This window comes from Bubalus bubalis, chromosome 2 (genome assembly GCF_019923935.1).
Source record: "Bubalus bubalis isolate 160015118507 breed Murrah chromosome 2, NDDB_SH_1, whole genome shotgun sequence".
In the NCBI taxonomy this organism is placed as follows: domain Eukaryota; kingdom Metazoa; phylum Chordata; class Mammalia; order Artiodactyla; family Bovidae; genus Bubalus; species Bubalus bubalis.
The window spans coordinates 161,956,520-161,981,090 of NC_059158.1; the positions used below are offsets into that span (position 1 = coordinate 161,956,520).

The 24,571-nt window shown below is 41.1% G+C and overlaps 1 protein-coding gene across 5 annotated transcripts in view; it reads right to left on the reverse strand.

Annotated features, from left to right (window-relative positions):
• The window catches only part of EPHA4 (EPH receptor A4), a 159,642-nt gene extending 135,104 nt beyond the window's left edge, over positions 1 to 24,538 (reverse strand). For 4 of the 5 annotated variants that reach the window (XM_006079637.4, XM_025278340.3, XM_044937878.2 and 1 more), the window contains exons 1-3: positions 24,386 to 24,538; positions 21,154 to 21,221; positions 16,307 to 16,970 (exon numbers count right to left, since the gene is read on the reverse strand). In XM_006079637.4, the coding sequence (XP_006079699.1) occupies positions 16,307 to 16,970; positions 21,154 to 21,221; positions 24,386 to 24,476 (823 nt within the window). In that variant the 5' untranslated portion in view covers positions 24,477 to 24,538. The remainder of the gene's footprint in view (positions 1 to 16,306; positions 16,971 to 21,153; positions 21,222 to 24,385) is intronic. The other variant, XM_025278341.3, reaches the window with a different exon arrangement.
• Between the last annotated feature and the right edge of the window lie 33 nt (positions 24,539 to 24,571).

Consider the following 24,571-nt stretch of genomic DNA (forward strand, 5'->3'; position numbering starts at 1 on the left):
AAATAAGAATAATTTGCTCAGTAATACATTCTATGACAAGGTCTTCAGCTTTAACAATTGCAAAGTCACATTTTCCTCTTTGCCAGGCCATCTGAAATAATACAAAGGCCACCCACTGACAGAGGAATATTTGCAAATCTTGGAGTCAATACAGGACATTGTTTACATAAGTTTATAACTCAGGCATTTAAAATGTTCTTCTTACCTTGTAAGAATGCAAAGCAGATTCCATATTGTTAAGTTAACTTAGGAGGATGTTTCTTGATTTCTAACAGTTCTTACCCAGGAAAAGTATGGCACAGAGTTGGGAACTTAGAGGCTGGAGCCAGTCTACCTGGTTTCAAATCACTTTGAGTAGCGGTACAGAACCCTGGGCATCCTTCCATGACTCAGCCTTCCCAACTGTAAAATTGGGATGATAACACTCTACCTGCCTGATAAAGCTGTTTTAGGACTAAGTAAGTTAGTAGGGAACTTGGTTGATGGTCACTGTTACAGACGCTTTTGTAAAATGTGAGTAGTTTCTTCCAGAAGACATCCCCATCTCCTCCTATAATTGGTGCCTATTGGGGAAACAGATGAATCTAACTTTGTGATGCTATGGTGTACATTTGCACGCATGAAAGTGAAAAGTGAAAGCGAAGTCTCTCAGTCGACTCCGACTCTTGGCAACCCCATGGACTGCAGCCTACCAGGCTCCTCCATCCATGGGATTTTCCAGGCAAGAGTACTGGAGTGGGGTGCCATTGCCTACAACTGCTGCTGCTACTGCTAAGTCAGTTCAGTCGTGTCCGACTCTGTGTGACCCCATAGACAGCAGCCCACCAGGCTCCCCCGTCCCTGGGATTCTCCAGGCAAGAACACTGGAGTGGGTTGCCATTTCCTTCTCCAATGCATGAAAGTCAAAAGTGAAAGGGAAGTCACTCAGTCGTGTTCGACTCTTAGCGACCCCATGGACTGCAGCCTACCAGGCTCTCCGTCCATGGGATTTTCCAGGCAAGAGTACTGGAGTGGGATGCCATTGCCTTCTCCGATTGCCTACAACTACAGGATCCTAAACCTGGGCTACCTACCCTATAGGAAATATGCAACCTTTGTAACAAGGACTATCCTACTATCTTGGAATCTTAAGAGCTGTAAATTATCTTACAGTTTGTCTAGTCCAGAAGTTTGCCATTGAGATCAGTATCCATATCTGAGGCAACTGAACAAGTGAAGAGAAGATCTAGCCTGTCACAGTGATTAGAGGATGCCACAGGTATCTACTACCCAGGGATTCCTCAGGACACCAAATGCCTTGCAAAGTGCATATCCACCATGTACAGGATGGATTCACAAGCCTTGATAAATATTGCACTCAGGGAAGAATAGTCCTGCCCAAAATTACAATGGTGCCCCTTTTAAGAAACACAGGATCAGACTTCCCCAGTGACGCAGTAGAAGGGAAAAAAAAAAAAGAAATGAAAGTGCAATTTGCTCAGTCATGCCCAACCCTTTGCGACCTCATGGGCTATTACCCCACCAGTCTGCTCTGTCCATCGAATTCTCCAAGCAAGAATCCTGGAGTGGGTAGCCATTCCCTTCTCCAAGGGATCTTCCTGTCCCAGGGATTGAACCCAGGCCTCCCATATTGCAGGCAAGGAATCCTCCTGCAAATGCAGGGGACACAGGTTCAATTCCTGGTCTGGAGAGATTCCATGTGCCACAGAGCAACTAAGCCCATGTGACACCACTACTGAGCCCATGCTCTAGGGCCCGCGAGCTGCTTACTGAGCCGGCGAACTCCAACTACTGAGCCCCATGTGTGAAGACCCTGTGCTCCCCAACTAGAGGGGCCACCACAACGAGAAGCCCACACGCAGCGATGAAGAGTAGCCCCTGCTTGCTGCAACTAGAGAAAGCCTGCACATAGTAAAGAAGACTCAGGGCAACCACAAAATAAAATGAATAAATAAATTCAAAAGATTAAAAAAAAAAACAAACACAAAATCTCCAATCTCTTACTGCAAGAATATACAGTTAAATGCCCTAGGGTCATCCAGCCAGTGTGAACATCCGCTCTAAAAGAGAACTCATCTTCTCAAAAGTCATCATGTCCACTTCGGTCCAGTTCAAAATATCAGATGGGTCTTTCCTTATACTGAGACAGTACCTGTCCTCTGGTCCTCGTTTTGTTTCCACGTGGCCCAAAGAATAATTTGAAATGAACAAAATGAAACTTACCCATTCTCCAAACCAATATAAAATATTTACACATTATGATGTCAAAGTCGTGGCTCTAAGAACACCAGATGTTTCTAGAACAGTGAATCTGTCATTTCACATTTTTTCTCCCTCAGTTAAAAAAAAAAAAAAAAAAAGCAAAGCATCACAACTCAGAGGTGCTGCAGTGAAACGCAGCTTTTCCTAATGAGATTAATAATAAATACAGTCTCAACTAGATCCTCATTAACAAGCGGGATCCCGATTTATGCCTAGCTCAACCATGCCTGTGCACTGACTCCAGGCTGACTATCCCACTGCCTTTAGCTTCTATGTTTAAGATATACACAAGTAATGAGAAAGCTCAATAGTGTAATTATGGAGGAGAGCAACATGGCATCTGCGCCTTCCACCCAGCAGAGACAGGGAACAGCCCACATTCAGAGAACACATCCACTATGGACTGGAGAGTCATTTATGTGACTGGGAAAGCAATGGAATGAGGTTTCAGAGTCAATTTCCTTGTTGTGGTTGTTGCATTTTTGTTTTTACCGAAGTCTAGCAAATATACAGAAAAGAAGTGTCCAAATCCTAAGTGAATAATCTAGAGCCAGTTTTAATGGTGAAACCTTTCAAATTTGCAAAGTAAAAGCTAGAGTCTCTGCACACTTTCCGCAATGCTAATAAAAGATGGAAAACTATCTTAACTTTATGTATCAATTATAATCCTAAAATCTGCTAAGAATAAGAGGAAAGAGAGAAAGAGATATAGTCAGAAAGAAAGGAAAAGAGAATACATAGGCTAATATCAATCGGTTATTTGTTAAAAATTCAAAATAAAAATAATACAAATTTCTATTTACTCTCAAATTTCTCAAATCTATTTACTCAAATTTCTATTTGCTCTATTTTATTGACCACTGAATAGATGTCACTTCCTAGCAAGACTTACATTGTCTTATTTAATCCTAAGGATACCTACGGGGTGAGTGAAAGTTGCTTAGTCATGTCCAACTCTTTGAAACCCCAATTCTCCAGGCCAGAATACTGAAGTGGGTAGCCTTTCCCTTCTCCAGAGGATCTTCCCAACCCAGAGATCAAACCCAGGTCTCCCGCATTGCAGGCCAATTCTTTACTAGCTGAGCAACAAGGGAAGTCCAAGAATACTGGTATGGGTAGTCTATCCTTTTGCCAGTGGACCTTCCCCACCCAGGAATCAAACCAGGGTCTCCTACACTGCAGTCAGATTCTTTACTAACTGAGCTATCAGGGAAGCCCTACCTATGGGGTAGGTGTCATTATTCTCCTATTACAGAGGAGAAAAAATAACAGAGCACTAAAGTTAAGTGCCTAGAGGTGGTAGTCACCACTGTAAGTGACAAAGCTGAGATTAAAATTAAATTCTTATTCCAAGGCCCTGGCTCTTCATCACCACAATTAACAAATAGAATGTAAGAAACTTTTAGCCAAAATTTACTGCCACCTGATAGGGTTTTTTTCACAGATGCAAAGAGAGTTTATGGATTTTTTTTTTTAATCTACAAATATATTCAATATTCATAATATTGAATAAACACCCATAAACACACATCTGAAAGAGATATTTGAAGTCATCTAACAAAATTCAAAACCCCTTCTCTCTTGCTGCTACTGGAATGGGGTGCCACTGCCTACAACTGCTGCTGCTGCTGCTAAGTCACTTCAGTCGTGTCCGACTCTGTGCGACCCCATAGACGGCAGCCCACCAGGCTCCCCCGTCCCTGGGATTCTCCAGGCAAGAACACTGGAGTGGGTTGCCATTTCCTTCTCCAATGCATGAAAGTGAAAAGTGAAAGGGAAGTCACTCAGTCGTGTCCGACCCTTAGCGTCCCCATGGACTGCAGCCCACCAGGCTCCTCCATCCATGGGATTTTCCAGGCAAGAGTACTGGAGTGGGGTGCCATTGCCTTCTCCACCCTTCTCTCTTAGAAATGTTTAAAATATCTCATAGCATGCTTAAATTATGTCCACTAAAACTGGCATAAAATAAAGATGCTTACAATCAACATTATTATTTTTCTGTGGCCTAAAAATTCTGATCAATGTTGTAAGATAAAAATCATAAATAAGAGGTCTAGTTTTTAAAAAGAAGGAAAAATATATAATTGCTTGTACCTAAAAATATTGGTTCTCTAAAAAGTCTAGAGAATTAACTGAAAACCTGTTAGTATTCACAAGACAGTTCAATAAAAAGATTGGATGCAAGATAAACATACAAAAATCAATAGCTTTCCTGTAGATCAGTGATAACCAACCAGAACATATAATGGAAAATACTGGGAAAACTCAATAGGTTTCTATATCTCAATCATTATCTGCAGTAGAAGTCAACGATCCTTTTGTGGGGCTAAGGGTTCTTTTTTAGTATATCTATTTTTTGAAGTTGCAATAATAGTTGTGATTTTTCACAAGGTCAGACATTACTTCTCTTTAATAAATGACTTTGTTTCTCTAATAGAAAAGCAAAGATCCAACAATGGTTCAGTACAATTGCTGAAATCAGTGTAAAATTCTTGCCTTATCAAGAACCCATTTAAGAATTACTGAAATAGTTACAGCAACAACGTTCTGTAAATAAGGATGCCAGAATCTTTCCTGAAGGTTAGAATAAATGATGTAATGGGGTCTGGTTAACTGGCACCCCACTCCAGTACTCTTGCCTGGAAAATCCCATGGATGGAGGAGCCTGGTAGGCTGCAGTCCATGGGGTCGCTGAGAGTCGGACATGACTGAGCGACTTCACTTTCACTTTTCACTTTCATGCATTGGAGAAGGAAATGGCAACCCACTCCAGTGTTCTTGCCTGGAGAATCCCAGGGATGGGGGAGCCTGGTGGGCTGCTGTTTATGGGGTCGCACAGAGTCGGACACGACTGAAGTGACTTAGCAGCAGCAGCAGCTTAGTACGGTAAGTGTCCTAACGGAAGACCATGTGAGACCCTCAGGTGGTGTGTTTCAAACTTTTTTAAAGCTTTTCTTTTTAATCTCGCAATGATAACGTTCTCATTTTTCCATCAACATGAGTTTCCTGGTGCAAAAATACCACACTTTTATAATGTTTTACTGTAGCCCTGCATTAGGCTAATTGAAAACTCGAGGATAAACAGAGAAGCAGTTCCTAAATTAACTGCTTTAAAAGAAACCTGAATGTTCAAATATTACTTTCAGCTGCATTTCTTTGCTGGCACCTCGTTAGAGAACCAAGTAATGAAATCTCAATTTCTCCCATTAGTTAATTAGCACCTTTGCATCTTAAGTACTGAAAGTGTTACACTGTTAATTACCTAGGAGTCTGCTCTCAAAAATCAGTGGCTGCTTATGTTTTTTTTATTTTTTCTTATGCATGGGTTTACACAATCCTAAAAAAAAAAAAAAAAACTATAGTCTTCCATGTGCATAGGCTAAATGTTACAAAATGTAGTGTTTAACAGCTAAAGGTGAGTTCAAGTCAACTAGTGCCCCTGTATTGATCTCTTATTTCTCCCAACACTTTTCTTCTAATCCTCTCCATAATTACATGAACTGCAAGAGCTTTCCTGACGCTGTCAGTTCCTCCTGCATCCATTTTCAAATGGCTAGCAGAGAAGCCGTCGGGCACTAGATCAAATTGTCAATGTTCCCCACTTGGGGCAATTGACAATCCTCTTGAAGTCTCCTGGCACATCTGTCAAGAGCCTCCCAGGGTTCTTCCAAACTCTTTCCCCTTGGAAGAGAGCAAGGAGGGTGGAGGAGGCAGAAAGGTATTGATCCATTCTTTTAACATGCTAATTAGCCCGGGGGACTGCTTCAGTCATTGCCAAACTGGACACTTCAAAAGGAAACTGTTTTTCAAAGTGGAGATGTCTTTTTCAAACACTTAAAACTGAAAACAAATGAATCTAAGCATCAAGTTCACGGTACAATGTGAAGGAGGTTGGACAAACAGAAATGCGGAGAGTGATACATGCAGACAGAGAGTGATATATGCAAAAGTGCCCTTTTCATTCATTAATTGATGGTAACAAGAAGTTTAAAAGTTTGAAAGAGACTTTAAACTTCTAGAGCCAGTGTGTCTCCCATGAACAATTAGGATATAACCTACTATGTAGATTAAAATATTCCTTGGGAGAAGAATAAACACTGATATAATTAAACTGATATAATATGGTAATAGCATCAATGTTGATGAATGCTTGAACATCTCCATAATGGTGAAAATGGAATAAAACTGTTTGTTTAATTATACCTCTAACTGGCAACACACCATGATGGCTAGATGGGAAAAAAAAAAAAGTAGGGTGGGTAAGAGCACCATTATTAAAGGAACTTTGTCTACCATCTTTGCTATCAGTTTATTATTTCATCAATGAAACACACAGTACAGATAAGACTGCAAGACATAATTAAGTGCATAAGGTTGCAAGTATTGTTAACGCTTGTAAAATTAATTCATCAAACATGATGATTTGCTCAGTTTTCAGGTCATGTATTTCTGGGGATATATTGTTATCTGTGAATGGTTATTAACAGAGAAAGCCATAGAAAAGAGAGATGGCAGCCTTGGTAATGAAGAAGCCCCTGTGGAAGGCAAGAGCTGGGAAACTCAGCATCTCAAATCAGGGAAGTTCTTAAGGACAAAAGCCCATGAGAAAAGCATTCCTTACTGAGCTGCGTCTTAACTGATCATGAGGTTGGCCCATATTTACCTGCCATGGTATTATGGAGGAAATCAGTATTCTGTTAACCCCTGACCCCTCGGATTTGCAGCAGACAAAGGACCAATCTGGAGGCCTGGGAGAACACCGCCAAATGTCAAACAGCAGGGAAGCGATTGTTACGGAAACAGTTGGCTTGGGCACAGCCAGCTTTATTGGGGCAAACTTCTATTCACAGAAACAAGCCATGAGGAGATAACGCCATAAAATATGAACCAAATGGAACCTTTTGCCTTACTTCTAAATTGTTGGCTTTATGGGACTTCATGCTGAACAGTATGAAAAAAATCCAATTTGCTTTGAAGCGCATTACTCTGTCTAACATCCTAATTATTGTTTACATTGCCATTTGCCTTCTATTAAGAATTGAATAATTACCCAGCACTTCATAGTTTAAAAATACAAGCAAACAGGATTATCTGGGTAATTAAGAAACTGTACCGTAGCTTTGTACCACTGTGGAAAATATCTGTACATGGAGGGGGAAATGATAATTATCAATCAACTTACTTCAAATGGTATTTTCAGGATTCTGAGCAATTGGAGATCTGTAACTTATTAAGAAGAGGTTAGTAAGATCACCTTTGAGAAGTGTGAGTCTGTTTAAATCCATCCTTAGAAACAAGAGCCAGATAAGCAGCTGAATTTTCTCATCCACTAATGACACGACAGAACATACCAAGTACAGAGCCTTCTGCTGTTCTTTAATCCTAATAATCCATCCCAAATGGACTTTGAACAGCAGCATCATCAAATTTTGTCAGGCCATGTGGAGCTAAACCAAAGCTCTTCCACAGTTAGATGTTGTTTTAGCTGACCCTGCCTACACTTAATTACACTGCAAAGTCTGGCTCTGCCCGTTTGCTGCCCTGTGAAATTAGTTCGAACTCAAAACTAATTGAACTTCAAAAACATTTCATGCCAAGTCCTCTTCTTTTAGTTTATAGAATACATAGGATCAGGGCCTTCTGAAGACAGTACTATTTTCAAGATGAGAGTGAAGTTTGTTGGGTTAAATATGTATTGTACTCGCATTTTCATTCTGAGGGAACAAAGCAAAGGTTAAGTAAATTTGGAGACACTGGTGGGATGGGAATTCAAAAGGCAACATTCAACCCAAAGCGAATACACATACAGAATAAGGAACAAAATTAGCGTCAATACAACTTTGAAAGAAATGTATGTGGGACAGGAGTGAATATAAAGGATTTTAATCATGATTTTAGGTATGCAATTGGTTGTCTTCATTCATAGATGTATGACACTAACATGATGAAAATACCAATGATTTGTGCAATCTACACTTTCAGGATTTATTTGTTGAAGGGGTGAATAGGTTCCCGCCTACGAGTGACCTAACGCCTATATTTTCAGAACTTTCTGAGATCTGACAATTCTTTCTCCAAGAATTTTATCTTTTTCCTTGACAATTTTTGAAAGCCCTTTGTTGGGCCACTTCTAAGCATTCCTAGCATAATCTGCACAGTGCTATCTCCTCCCTCCTCAGAAAAAAAAACAGGGAGATTCCTGCTCAAACTGTCAGGAAACAGACAAGCCAAGGGATTCACCAAGACTAGGTTCCTTTCCAAAGGTCAAAATAAAATGAGCAGCAGGAGCTTGGATTGTTTCACTTGGGGCTAGGGGCCCCAGGAACGACAACCAGCCACACTGGGGGAGGGCCGGCGGGGTGGGGGGGGGGTTGGCGGGGTGCACAAAAGGGGCCCTGTGCAAACACCCCAGTCTCCGCCTTCCACCCCCAATCTCTGGAAGCATTCAAATCAAAACCGAATTAATTTGCATGGTGTCTAAATCATTGGGTTCTGCATAAACAGAAGGAGATTTTGGCTGGAGTTTCCAAAGGAAGCTCTCTAGCCTTTGTGAAAGGGGGAAATGGGTGTGCTGTTTTGCATGAGGGCGCATACAGAATATGCAAACGAGGGATCTGCTGCCGGCAAAAAAGCAACCCTAGGCCGACAGCTGACGACCCGCATTCACCCAGAAATCGCTCTGGGTCTCCAAAGGGAGTTGTCAACGGCACCAACCTGATTGTTTCCCCAGAAGCCCAAATAGACCCTGAATATTCATAAAATGTCCATTTAGTCATGGGACTATTAATTACCCTCCAGATCATGGGACCCAGTGACCTCACCTGCTCCCACCCTCACCGCAAATGGCCGAGAGGTACCAGCTGTAAGGGAGAAAGGTTTTACACCCTCAGTGAAAAAGATACAGTCTCTCAGGGTCCCATGGGCCAGCTGAGGCTTTCCTTAATCATTCCTTCTCGCAAGCACAGTAAAACTAAAGAGAGCACTGAGGCATGTTATTGGACACAGATAAACCGTTTTTAAAAAGCTAAGAGCTACAAATTGCTGCCTGATTTTATAGAAACATCTAAAGGGTAGAATAAATGTCATCCTTCTAAGCTACCTAAATCTCCGCGATTCTGAAAGTTTCCAGAGCTTCCTGATCTATTTTGATTCTAAAAGTGTCTGCAGACAGCCCAGGTACACTTTCTGCACCTACAGGAGAAACAAAAAGTTGACACTTTTTGTGCAGCACTTCTCAAACTTTTGGGTCTCAGGACCCCTTTACACACTGTTTAAAAAGACTGAGGATGCCAAAGTGCTTTTGTGTACGGGAGTTAAAGATACCAATACTTACTACCATTAGAAACTGAAACTCAGATGAATTTATTTAAAAGTACTGATAATTAAACCCATTACATGTCAACACAAATAACATATTTTGATGAAAAAAGAACCAAATTTTCTAAAAATAAATTAGTGACAAGAGTGACATTGTTAATGTCTGGCTTAATAGAGGATGGCTAGATTCTCATATTTGCTTCTCTATTTAATTTGATGAGATATCATATATCAGGTAGCCTCTGGAAAACTCCATTCATGAGAAAAGGGGAAGGAAAAGGCAAATAGCATATTAAAGTTTTGACCTGTAGACCACAGGAAAGGGTCTTGGGGGAACCCAACTGAGCACATTTTGAGGGCCACTGCAGTTAGCTGAGGAACAGAGGACCTGACCAATAGAGACAAGACCAGTCATTTCATACCGCCCCCTACACTTGGATTGCCCTCAGCTCTCCACTCAAAAAAACTGCTTCAAAACCTAAACCAGTTTCCATTGTTGGACAAACAATGACCAAATAGCCTATAGTGTCACCATATTGCTATTGAACAACAAAAAAAATAACAGTAACATTTTCTACTTCTTAGGCGCTTAATGATTCTAGGCACAGTGCTAGAACCTGTATATATACATGTGTATGTGTGACAAGTCACTTCAGTCGTGTCTGTCTTTTTGTGACCCCGTGGACTGTAGCCTGCCAGGCTCCTCTACACATAGGATTCTCCAGGCAAGGATACTGGAGTGGGTTGCCATGCCCTCACCCTTACATGTGTGTCTCATACATAATAACATACCATTGTCACCAATTTGCAAATATAGACTTGAAGTTAGGGAGGTTAAGTTAGTGACCATGATCACCCACCTAGTTAAGTAGCACACCTACAAACTAAATTCAGGTCTCAAACTCCAAAGGCAGATCTTAGCCATTTTGTACTAGTAATTATGTTAGCGCATAGACTATAGAGATTTTTGAACATCCAGGTGTAGAGATGGTTCATAAATATAATGAAAATAGCTAAGACCCAATTGAAGTAGGAATTATAAACAAGGAGTTCATTAATACATGTCACATGCAAAGATTCTGATATATCATGCTGACTCCATGATATGTTACTCCACCAAATAAATGTTTAATATGAAACAGGCCACAATTCCTTCTGCATTTATTTATTCATTCAGTCAATGAACATTTAATGAGACACAACCATGCTCCTTAATTGTCAGCTGTGTTACTTGTCTGGCTGTCCTGCACTGAACTCCTTCTGTATATATGCTCATGGTCAAGAAGGTTTATTAAAATTATTTGTCCAAGAAAAAGCCAGAAAAATAACAAAGCAAGGTTAACCATTCAGTTTTTTTTTAAGTATATGTATGATTGACAAGTTAAACTGTTGGTTTAAAAATATTACTAGAAAAAAACTAAGATTTCCAAACTATCCATCGAAAAAATTAAATAAAGTATGATATATTCACACTACAGAATATTAATTATCAATTATGAAGGATGGAGAAAAGTTATATTCTCTAATATGGAATGATGTCCAAGATAAATAGTCAAATATCATAAAAACAAGATGACAAGAAGATGACTCCATTTCAGTTATTTTTTAAAATACACTGTACAGATATATTTGGGTTATCTACTAAATCATAAAGACTGATAAATCAGAAGTAAGCTGGAGTAAGAGTTTGAAGCATACAATTCTTTTGTAATGTTAAATTCATCAATTAAATGCAAAAAAAAAAAATGCCCCCCAAAACCTAAGTATTAAAATTCAATGAAAGTCAAACATATATCATGACCACCTCTGCTTTGCACAGTAGTAGCTGAAAAGCCATTTAATCGGTCTTTCTCCTAAAGACTCAAGTCTTAACAGAATAATTATGTCTTAATTCATTTTTGAAAAGTACAAGGAAGCTCAGTCAGATTAAAATAAGTCATCAAATCTTAAATACCAGATTCAAAAATCCCTAACTGAGATAATTCCTACATGATGCTTTAGTGAATCCAAAATAGACCATTGCCTGATTCACTCACAAAAGAAGCCTGGTCACATGTAGAAGGGAAAATAAAAAAGTATAACAGAAAAAGGACAATAATTAAACCCTGCTCTTCTCGGATATAAAGAATTGCGTCTTTCAGTGATCACAGCCATGCTTCAAAGTCAGAGATAAAAGCAACCATGTGATTTAAGCAATTGATTCTTAAAGACATGATTCAAAGGTGGAAGAAAAATTTCAAAAGTGGAAAGAATATAACAGCATCTCTCTGAACTATATTTTAAATGCATCCTTTCTGGTACTTCTTTCTCCTAAGGTTCTTCTATAATATATTAGAAAAACAAAGTAGTCATTTTTTTAAACACAGACCTTTCTCTTTTTTCAGAGCATGAATATGAAATATTTCTATTTTATAGCCATCAAAGCATTTCCATCTTGTTTTTTCTCAGAAGAGCTTTTAAGAAGCTTTTACTGATATGAAGGCATCATATATGTAATAATACATAATAGAGGTCCCTAAGTATATAGGACCCCAAACAATTTACAGCAAAATTATATATTTAAGCAAGGGTTGATTCCTACCCAGTTTAATTTTGTCACAGTTGTGATTATTTGTCCTTAAGTGACTCCATAAGACTGTTTTCTTTTTATTAGTATTATTTTTATACATGCTCTCTGAATATGCTGCTTATTACTATTTCACAAAGAGTAAATCTGTGACTTCCCTTTCATTTTTCAGCTTTTTAATTAAGCAAAAAATAAGGTAATAAAGAATCTTTTTGTCTCTTCCTCCAGCTTAATACTTTTGAAGTAATAAAAATAATCCTGTAAAACATCTGGAACATTCCCTCATAGAGGGGCAGGATTCGTACTAGGGGAAAAGGAGACATGTCTGAGGTGGAATTTTTTCTCCTTTCTCCAACTAACTAGAGCAGTTTTTTATCCTCTGCACCCCATCACTAGGCAAGTTCAAACTACTGCTAATGCCAGCCAGACATTGTCCTGCAGGAGATAAATGAGTGGCTTCCACTCTTTTTTTGTCCTGCTGAGACAGAGCCAAATCATTTCAGAAAATGTTATTCTAGGGGAGGGTGAACTTGCAGCTGCTGCAGAGGGCAAGCCCGCCATCGCCCTGCCACTCTTGACACTTTTGAGGGGGCTCCTCGCCCTCCGTCTGCATTTGCATGTACTGCTTGGAGGTAAGAACTCCAAGAGGAAGTGTCCCTCTGTCTTCGAGGTCTCTGGAGGATTCTGGCAGATGATCAGGGTTAGATTCAAACAACAGCATACCCCAGGCCCCCACCTGCCCTGGCCATTTTTGCCCAGGGATCTTTTGTCAAACATTTAAGATCTTAATCAATCTTCACTCTGACCTCCCAGACCCCAAGGAAGATGGATGAGGAAGTAGGTGACCTTTCACCTGTCCTTCTATTTGTCCTGCCACAGAAGACCCATTGAAAAGACAATTGGGGAGGGATCTGCTGCCAGAGTTCTGAAGACTTGCCCATTCTCTTTTATATCCTTTCTTAAGCTCCCTTTACACCCTGGTCTTTCTTGTTCCGCTCCCAAATCACTTTTCTTTCACTCAAAGGAAAAGTTCTCTTTCCTATAGCAGAGGGGGAAAAAAAAAAAAAAAGATACTCTCCAAATATCATTTTCAAATGATCCTTACTCTTTGTTAGGGCAAACGCAATGCTTCCTATCTTTGTCCTTGACTTCTAAGAGTGGCTCGAAGATGGACTTCCCTTTTACCATTTCAACTCAACACCCTTAAAAGTCAATAGCTATGACCTTGATAAGTGATAAAAGAAGCTAGCATTAACATCAGTTTAATGCTTTATAATCTAAACAGTGATTTTTTTTTTACCAATTTTACATGACTGTGTCCTCTAAGTCTCTAAGCTAAGTACAATTATTATCAACCCATTTTATAGATTAACAAACAAAGGCACAGAGTGTTTAAGAAACATGCTCAAGGTCGTGCAGCTAAGTGACCAAACTGAGACACATTTCCTTATGTGGATGTTTTTCTGCTCTACCTAACTAATCCTGATACCCCAGTAATGATGGCACATGCCTGTGTGCATGCGTGCGAAGTCGCTTCACTCATGTCCAACTCTTTGCGACCCCATGGACTGCAGCCCTCTAGGTTCCTCTGTCCATGGGATTCTCCAGGCAAGAACACTGGAGTATGTTGCCATTTCCTTCTCCAGGGGAACTTTCCAACCCAGGCATTGAACCCACGTCTCTTATGTATCCTGCCTTGCCAGGCAGGTTCTTTACCACTAGCGCTACCTAGGAAGCCAAATGGTGGCACAGATGGAAGCAACCATTTCTTATTACTCTTAAGATGTTTACAGACTTGACTTATCTCTTAAAAAAAAAAAAAAAAAAACTCACTCAAGTTTGGGATTTAAGAATTCTTAGGATTCAAGTTTTTTCTTCCTCCCTAAATTCATCAGAGATTCTTACCTGATAGTGTTTAAAAACAAGCAGTGCAAGGTTTTGTGCAAAAAGTGTCTTCTTGAAAGATTTAATCTTTCTACAAGTAGCAAAGAAAGTACGTGGATAGCACGAGAGAGTGCAAAGAATGAAGATTCTCAACAATAGCTTAATCAAACTTCCACTTCCATGAAATATCTAGTCTTGTGTTAGGAATAGTTTGCTCAGAAATGGACTGAACCTAAACCATGCAGCCTCAACCTTTCTATGAATCACGTGATGATGAACTGTATTCCTAAGATTATTTCCATAAAGCCATCCACTACCATGTTCAATTGCCTTTACATTCACTCCCTCCTCCATCTTTTTCTCTTTTCCTTCTAATTTGGGTTGTAAAGATGTCAAGGAGTTTCACAGTGCAGCAATGTATGAGTTACTGGGCTGTGTGACAATTGGAAATCAATGACATTAGATACAGAGAGATGTACTGATGCCAGAAACATGAACATCTGAGCAAAAATGGAAGACAATGTGTTTTTTAAGAAACATATATGTAAGAATCTTGACATGTTAAGATGTGCAAGTCTTGTCCTACAAAAATCAAGAAGGAAGAACAATTTACTCTAAGATGCGAAGCAGTATTATTACCCTATTCATTTCACTCTTCCCACTATGATGATTATAATTTAGGTGCCAACAACGCACTCATATTTTTCTAACATTAACACTGGAATATACTTCAGGGTTTCCATTTGGTACAGCTTACCTAGTAGTTGCTAAGTAAGAAATTAATCTTTGTTAAAAAAACACCTTGAAATTCAAACGTCTAAATGTTCAACTTTACCTTTTGACTCAAAGTCAACAGAAAAGGTTGCCAGTCTTTATCCTGTTTTATATTTTCAATGCATTTAAAAGACATTCATTGTTAGCTACTTCTAGAAATAACTATATCACATCAAGAAGAACACTTATGATCTCTTATAACTCTATGACACCAAACTACCCTAAATGCAACTTTCTTTAGGTTATAACTGCTGATTTCCAATTGGTCAAGTGGATTGCTCTATAGTCAATCCCACCTGTCATTAAAATGGTTGAAATGCCAGACAAATTGTTTGGCAGTCAGTTATTTCGGGCTCTTTAATCACCAAATCAGATGAACCATGTGGTAGTGTAGTCTCCAGCTCAACAATCACCCCGAGAAAAGATTAATCTGATCTGTTCCAGAGATGGGACCCAGAGTTACACGCTTTAGTAGTAACCGTAATAAGACTGGCGGCAGCAGACTATTGATAACCACTGAAGATAAATGCCAAGCAAAAATACAAGTCTTAAGATAACTGATTTTTGCAAGCCTTAATTCACACGTGATATGAGCAATCCATATAAATATGGAATACTCCCAGCCTTTACTCAAAAACAAAGCTAATATAAGAAGTCTGCAAACTCTCTCCAAAAGGGGAAATAAGGGAAGAGGGAATTGCAGACAGGGTTAAATGAGAGGAAAAGAAGTCACCTTAGTAATATGATAAACAGTCATTAACATGACCAAAAAAACCCAAACAAACCTGGATTTCTTCAAAAACTCAATAATCAAAATGGATCACAATTTACTACTACCTCTGACCACAGATCCAATAAGAAGACTCTTACTAGCTCTTTATCACCTCCTCAGGGAAATTAAGAGGTCTTTCATCAAGATTCAGTTCACTTGGAGATCCCATCAATGGGAGCTCAATGGAACAGAAGGCGCGTGAAACCCTGTCGCTCCACTTTGCTGACCCATGTCTACACTACTCCACAAGGCAGGAAAAACTGGACTTTCCTCACACAGTTCGATTTTAATCAGCAGGAGGAAATTGGAACAACAAACCCTAATTTGACATTGAAATCATTCACGGACATATCCACAGGAGGAGAGATGTTTACTAACAGGGGAACCAGGGTTCGAAAATGTGTGGGTCCTCTTGAAGCAAGGATCAATCAGCGCCCTTTCTTCAGCTTGTTCATTTACATTTCAGAGGGCACATCAAGCCGGTTCACATCTAAGTGCCTGTTAGCAAATGTGTTTGGCCTTCTGCTGATTACAGCAGCATCATTTATTTTGTCAGTGTTAGAATCGTCTTAGCTTTGCCACCTGGAGCTGTAGCACTTACTCATTAGACCCCTCTGTCCCACCACATCCCACAGGGGCTGCTAATTACTGGCTTTACTCCATTTAGTCTCATCTCTGATTTAATTACGTGCACTAAGCCCTAATGAAAAGTACAATATGGCTCTCCTTACCTTGGCATTCTCCATTCCGCTCTTCATGCCCGGCATTGCATAGGCAGTTGCCAATGGGTACCAGCCATTCACCATCTGCCCCGCAGTACATTTTTGGCACATCCTTCTCTTCAGAGTTGTTGACACAGGAGCCTCGAACTTCCACCAGGGAAGAAGTATCAGCGCCTGTGACGGTGTCCGGAAACTGGGCCAGATTGCGAACGGTGAGCGGACACTTCTTGTAGAACACGCGGACCGATACCAAGGCGATGCAGGCCCCCACATCCTGAAACGCCAGATAGAACCCCTTTTTGCTCAACGGCCCCACATCCCGGATCTCCGTGTTTAGCTTCATGATTCGGTCGCCAATGTCTACTTGGGTGAAGCTCTCGTCGGCTGCGATGGTGTCAATTTTGGCAAACTGGCTCTCTCGGATAAAACGCTCTTTGTCATTGTCTGATTCATAGTAGTACAGGTTAAACGTCTCCTTGCAAGTGCCCATGACACCTGGAAGACTGTTGCAGTCCCTCAAGGTGAACTTGATCTCGATGTACACCCTCTGAGCCCCTTCCCGTGTGATCCAATCAGTTCGCAGCCAGTTATTCTGGCTGGGCTCCATCACGTTGCAGACTTGGTAGGTTCGGATTGGTGTATTTTTTTCATCCATAATACTCACTTCCTCCCACTGCAAAGAGCCAAAGGAAATGCATCAATTGCAAACATTTCATCATACAGTGATTTATCACTTCTGTTTTCCCCTCATAGGACAGTGATGATTTTTGTTTCAATAAGAAGAAAACTACCCAGCACCAATTCCTCATCAAGAACCCAGCACCAATTCCTCATCAAGATTGTACTGTATTGGGGAGTTATTTTCATTGTTTCACTCTTTTGCCTAAAATTCCAGAGGTATTACTAGATTGATTGCTTCTGAGTTCTCAGGCAGTTCCTGGTGGTGGTCTAACAACCTCAAATTCACCTATTACAACAGCTGCAATTTCAAGTGGCAACAGTTCAAATTTACTCATAAATGAAAAACTAGGGATGTGTATTGTTCCAACAACTGAGCAGAAACCTGCAAATTAAGAGCAGGAAGAGCAGAGTTTGCCAAAGGAAGACAATTATCAGTTAATTAGTGGTGCTCCTGTCAGAACTTTGGTCTCTAATACCTAAAAAAAATGGCAGTCAATTTTGTTTTTTCTTTTCTTTTTGGCATTGTCATAACTCTTTAAAGGGGTAAAGAAAACCTCACTATTCTGGTTTCGGTAATCCTCGAAAGATAGAGAGTAAACTTTATGGTTGGATTTCTCAAATACACCGTCATTTAAAATAGTAGGACACGTTTCAAGAGCATGTATTCAGTCCAAAAGTTTGTATACTGTTCTTGTTTTTAAAAGAAAGCCACATTAAGTAAACATGAATGTACATATGCATTGCTTCTAAATAGTCTGTGGATATTGAGAAAAAAAATACTAAGTGGTATTTATGATGGAAAGCCCAAGAAAATTAAAGTATGGTAGGGGTTTCTTTCAATCTACTTTGTAACATCAAGATTCTCACAGTGGGATAATCTGAGTTCAGCAAAATTCACTGTGACTAGCATTCTAGTTTCATTTTCGCTGTGCTTTTAAAACAATCCTAAAAGCAGCAAGATAATTTGGGGGCTCCTACCAGACTAGTAGGCAGCCTCCAATTCTTCATTAGCATCTACAGTAATGGCTTTATATAGAGCTGGTATAAATCAGCTTAAATATCTAACACATGAATATAATTAGAAGAAAAAAGATAGTTTAAAAAAATCATATTCTATAATAGCTCCACTTAAAGCTCCATTCAATCCAATGAAGTACATAGAATCATAATGTATCTTTTAACAGGTTTCCCATCTGTGCATTGGAAAACTATTAATGGATAGAAATGTTACTATGTGAAGGGCCATAATACATAAAATTCTGCATCCCTTTCATCTGCCACCATTATGAAAGTTGGAACTGAAAGAGATGAGTGCCCTGTGGTGATTAAAATTTATTTTTATCCACTAAGCAATAAATCACCAGTAATTTACTTATTTGGGGAAATTCATGTAAATCCAAAAATAGATCCCCACCTTCAAAAAAACCTACTCAGCATGCTTCTCATCTCAGAACAAAGGAAATATGGAAAAACACATTTATCAATGTAAATGAAAGCACGTAGGGACATCTCCACAGTTCATACAGATAATTCAGATCTAATTCAGATTTTCCAGCCAAACTTAATTGTCTAAACACATTGATCAATTCACCAGAACAATGACAAATCTCCCCTTAGTTTTGCATTTTACAATCAGTGTCAGAAACTCAATATTCTCCTTTAAATGACTACTGCCAAGAAATTAGTTTTTTGCTACAATGTTGCCATCAGGAGTCATCACTTTCCATTATTTTCATGTTCTGCTTAGCTGTTCTAATGGAAAAATGAAACCATAACTCATTTTTGACCTGGTGGTATTGTCAAATAAGGTTTCTTTTTAAAGATAACAATAACAACAAACAAATGTATGGCATTATTGGTCAAAATTATAATTTCAAATTTCCAACCAAGGTGTGAACTGTTCTAAGGATAAGTAGAGATTTCAGAATAATCAAAAAAAAAAAAACTCAAATATGCTTTTACACTAAAGAAAGAACTTTTAAAAGCCAATCCATCTCCTACTTGGTAGATATCCAATTTATCCCTTCATTCTAAGTCTGCAAATGTCATCTTTATTACAAAAGCTAGAAATTAATTAAACTTTATAATTTGTCACATAATTTTTCAAAGGCTACTATATATTTTAGAAGGACTAATTTTCTTACAGACAAGTTCATTTCTTACCTTTCATAATAATACTTAAAACATTACACACACATGGCATTTCAGGAAAGGGAAAGAGAACATTCTATATCCAGAAGTCCACATTCTGCCCATAAAAAGTTCTAGGTTGTGTATAATCAGCTAGGCACAGTATTTTTTTTAAGGGACATCAAGACAACCAAAAGAAGTTTTGTGTCTAGAAAAAGTGATCAGATGGTCTTTCAACAGTTCTCAGGAGCTGGGGTGTGGGGAAGGAGATGTCTGTGGCATATTAAATTACAATAAAAGCTTTCCAGAAACAAGACAGACCATAAACTATACTCAAAAAATGTGCTACTCCTTGCTTTTAAATAGGTCACATGTACATTGAGTGTAACAGGTCAGGTCCAAAATCATGCTAGATATGTCCTCTCTTTAAACTTGGGAACAATCAGTAAGAAAAATAAAGCTCATTATATTTTTTAATGCAAGTACTGATACCTTCATTCTCAGTTTTGCCAGCAGTTCTAACACTTTCAACCTACAGAGCAATACCCCTGGTGTAGCATGGGAAAGCCTCCTTGAATCAGTGACCTTTCCAGGGTATAGGATTAACAAGAGTCTGACTCTCACAAGATAAAGCTGTACCTTTCTTCGCATTCAAAGGATGAGGGCAATTGCCTGCAATCAGCGGTGAATACAGCCTGTCTACACTGCCAGAGACCTGCCAATCACTCTCCCTCCCATTAAAAAAAAAAAAATGGTTTTGAGGGCAGACTAGAATTTTTCAGCAGAGACCAACCAAACCAACTGCAGTCAAGTTCAGGCTGAAAAACAGGAAGGCAGGGCAATCTCCATTTTATTTCAAATGGATGACAAGACTGGCTTTGGAATAAAACAGCCTAAAATTCTCCTTTTTCATGTCTGCTTTCTTGCCTTATTTGTGGCACCTAACTTCCAAAAGTTTCTATGAATCTTTGTTTTTTTTCAACCCTTTATTGTTTATTCAATGGCCAGGTGTGAAGCGCCACACTGTGCGCCGGCATTACAATTTTTGTCTGATAAGGACTCCTAATCTTTATTGCTTTTAATCAAATGACTGAGTCATAGACTATCAAGCATGTAAAGGTAGGATGATATGCTTAATTCTTAAAACATCTGAGAGTTATTTCAATTTGGCAGAAGCCAGAGTTACACGTTGTACTGATTCCTTTCCAAAGCTGATTCATTCTGACCTGTTATTGAGGTGTTGGGGACAAGGGGATAGGGTAGGAGAATGTGGCTATCGACCTAATTCTATTCTCTGAATCTTCTGATATAGGCAATGATGGCAAATTCAAGAAGAAATGAACAGTGATGCACCCTCTCATACTTTAAGAATCCAGTCTCCCAGAACCCCAAAGATCCAAGATTCCAAATACCTTAACTGTCACATTTAGTACCAACAATGCATAATCATGGGTTTTTTTTTTCTTTCTGTATAGACGTTGCCCCTGGTGCAACACCTATGCAGGTTCATAAGGCTTTCTCTCAGTGTGCAAGTGAACAGCAGCTGATTTAAGGTCCTCATAGCAAGTTACAGAGCCCCCCACTGCTCACACACAGCACTAAACCTGCTTCTGGTACAATTGGAGATGTTTTCTCTCTGGTATCTTTATTTATTCATTTTCCTCATCTGGAACAGAACAATTGCTTTAAAATTAACCCTGTCAGGATTTCACGGCTATCACAGGAATAGGCATAAATTCTAATTTGGTCCCCAGATCATATTTCTTGTCCGTGTTTTAGTTTTAAATGGGCATCTAAGGCGATGCCTCCACCAGTCTCCTAGTTTTGAAACCCCTTTCTGCCCTTTTGGATTCCAGTTCTGCCATGACAGAGCTATCCAAAGGGAGTATAGGATTTCTCCAACAAAGCGTAATTCACTTCATAGGCCATGGTGGAAATCTGACCCCCTGGCCACAATCAACAAGAATCAAGCCATTAGGACTCTCAGAAAGTTGCTAATCACTCCTTTTTACCCTGTGGATCAGAGAGCAATTCAAAAAACTTACCCCTCCTTCCAGAGGGCTGGCTATCCACCCAAGTTCTCCCTGAACAGATCTGGAATCCAATAAGGTAACTGCAAAAAAAAAAAAAAGAAAAGAAAAGAAAAGAAAAGAAAACCAAAGAAAAATAGATTAATTTCCAATTGCAAAAAGCCAATACTACAAAAAACCATTTGCCTGAGCGTTTCCATATGTGCCGAGGGTGTGCATATCCAGTTCTGATCAAAACCTAAACTCCGTCTCACTTATGTAAATAATCATTACTCACTTGATCTTCTCCCCTCTTTAAATCTGCAGGTTCTTATTTATTTAACTTGCTTAGCATTTAAAATTCCATCCCAGGACTCAGTTGATTCATTTTCTAAAAAGGATGAATAGAGAATCTCAAGTACAATTCAAAAAATAAATATATCTATGTAAGGCAGTTACACTCCAGAGCAAAATCTGCATTCATCTCTGTCTGGTATCTACTAGAGTTATTTGTTTTTGCAAGTTTCAGATGACCGCATAACTCATCATCATGGTGACAGAGCCACAAGTGAATTCTATCAGAGAGTACTCAAAGGGTCATGAAAAGGCTCTCTCTCTTACCATTTTTTTCCCCTCCACCACCAAATAAATAGGCTCTGGATGTGGTATCCACTGTTTTTTCAAATATCAAAGTTTCAGAAGGGAGCGATGGCAGACGTGTGGACTTAGGATGCAAATACACTTTAAGTATTCGCTTTCCCAGGTCTTTTTTTTTTTTTTTAACTTTACAGTATTGTATTGGTTTTGCCATATATCAAAATGAATCCACCACAGGTATACATGTGTTCCCCATACTGAACCCTCCTCCCTCCTCTCTCCCCTTAACATCCCAGGTCTCTTTGAGGACAATCGGAGACTACTCCTTTGGCCAGGAGGAAATCACTGGTTTAAATATGAGATATGGAGGAGAGCTGCCGAAAAGATTTACTGTGCTTGTGCTACACCTATGATGAGCATGCATCCAAGCTTAGGACCACCGGGAGGTCGACTACACAGCCGTCGCACCCCGCCCAAGCTGAAACAGTCCTAGGCACAGAGGGCATTGAAAAGGACGCCATGAATTCCTGAACTCTCCCCATTCTCTTTCCCACCGAGAGCTGCAGGCCTGGGGTCGAAAGGCCTATCTCAAAGAAACCACTGGGTTATTAATTTGATCAGCGAAGATAACTCTTTGGTCTGGGGGAGGGGTGGGAATGCGAACCCTTCATTCTTGCTCCAGCGTACCCCAACTCTGTCTTGCCCCCCGGCTCCTGAATTCTGCCCACCTCCCCATTCATTTCACCCCGACGTCAAAGTAGTTAAATCGAGCCTCTTTCTCCTGATTTTCCTGAGAAGTCTGAATTCCTAGGGTCTCTTAATTATTTTAAAATGTAGAGCTTTCCCTGGTTTGCTCCAGCCCGGAGCTGCGCCCCCCTCCTTTCTCTCCTCTCGGTCCCTAGAGAAAAGCCCGCTACATCCATTTGGATTTATGTAAGGTGGATTAGGGACACAAAGGGAACAATAAGACCCAATTTACAAAAAAAGGGAGGGAGTAGAAAGGGAGGGTAAAAGGGAGAAAAGAAAACGTGATGGGAATAAAAAGCAACAAAATGAATTAATTTTTAAGGGGGAGGAGGGGTCGGAGAGGGGGTGACCCCCCCTTTCGACAGCAGCCTACAACTCCATCAGCGCCTTTTTTGTCTAGGTTTCCCAAGTTTTCCTTCCAAAAGAAAAAGCAAGGGGGGGGAAAATCTCTACGTTTGGTGCAGAAAGGTCTTGAGGGACGTCCTAACAAGAGTGCGAAGTAGTCAGGAGAACGCGGGATCCAGGATTCGGCTCAAAGGAATGACTCTGGGGACCGAGGGGGCAGGAGCGACCGAGACGGCCCTTCTGAAGGAGGGAGGAGACCAGGAGGGTGAGAGAGCGCCCCTTTCCTCCCAAGCCGAGCCGTGTCTGCCGGCAGGTGTGTGAATCTCTGGGAGCCTCCGTCTGGCGAGCTCTGGGTACCGGCTGCCCAGCTGAAGCTAAGTTGGTTTTTGGCTCCCTCCTTCGGAATAGGGAAAATGATAGATCGTACGGGAATGGATGGACGGATCCTGGAGAGATAGACAGACTGACGGATGGACGGATGGGAGGATGGGGGAGGGTGGGGAGGTGGAGGAGTAGACGAGACGGATGCGCGCAGGCTCGAGGGCGAGCATCACCAGAACACACGCGCGCCCAATCGGGGCACTCGAGCACAGGCACACAATTGTCCGCGTCCACGCGGGCACCCGCGCACCCACATCCACGCATATGCGCCCGCGCGCAAACACACACGCGCACGCAACTCTCCTTTCTCTGAGATCATTGGAAACTAAATGATCAACCCCCACCTCCACGACACAGGCACACACACACAGTCCTCCCAGCACGTCCAAACCGACGCGCAGAAAACTGAGCACCCGCACGGAAGCAGTCGGTCCCGCACGTTCCCTCCAAACTAACCAGGGGTACAGTTCTGGGGGCCAAAAGCTAAAACTCGAGTACATTCAACTTGCCAGCGGGTTCCCCAGGTCTGCGGGTGACATAAGTAGCTTGGGGCCCCCTAGGCCGACAATCGCACCCTCAGGGCGCGGGGCCCCACTGGGAGAAACGTGTTTAACGCCGGGTGCTAGAAATCAGGTCACCGGCGCTCGCCGAGCGGCGCCACGACCGCTGTGCGGCGGAGGCTCGGGAGTCGGGTCCCGGGAAGCGCAAGGCTTGGGAAACTTCGCAGAAACCAGAGCTCGTACGGCTTTCGCAAGAACCCGAGAGCACCACGATACCCTCAAGGAGCTCGAGGCTTCCTTTCCCTCTCGACCTGAGGGGAGTCGGGAAGTGGTAGTAGGAACAGGTCCACAAATTTTATTTATTTGTTTTTTTTTATCTTGGCGTTGTCTCCTGTGCGTCCCCTCGGGGCGCATCCACGGGCTGCCCTCGCCTGTGGATGCCGATAAACTTCGTCCTTTCGCTACAAACTTGGGCAACCCCTTCACACGCACGGGTCACCGCCCCGCAGCAGGCTGCCCGGCCGCTTCCCGCGGTCCCTTCGCGGTTCCCCCTCGCTCCAGCTCCCTTCTCGGGAGTCAGGGCGCACTGCTCGCTCCGGGATCCCCCCGCACCCTCCGGTCTCGCACTCCCGGGGACCAGTCAACCGCCGATCGTCGCTTCTCTGTCCCAAACCGCAGAAAGGTCGCCCCGCTCTTACCTTCATTCGCGGGATACACCCTGGAACCGGTGACAGCGTCGCAAATCCCAAAGAGAAACGAAAAGAGGACAAAATAAAAAATCCCAGCCATGGTTCGTCGATGCCAACGCTGCTCCTGCCGCTTCTATCCCAGTGGAATAAATGCTTAACTTAGGAGTGCAGCAGGCTGAAGACATTGCCAAGGGG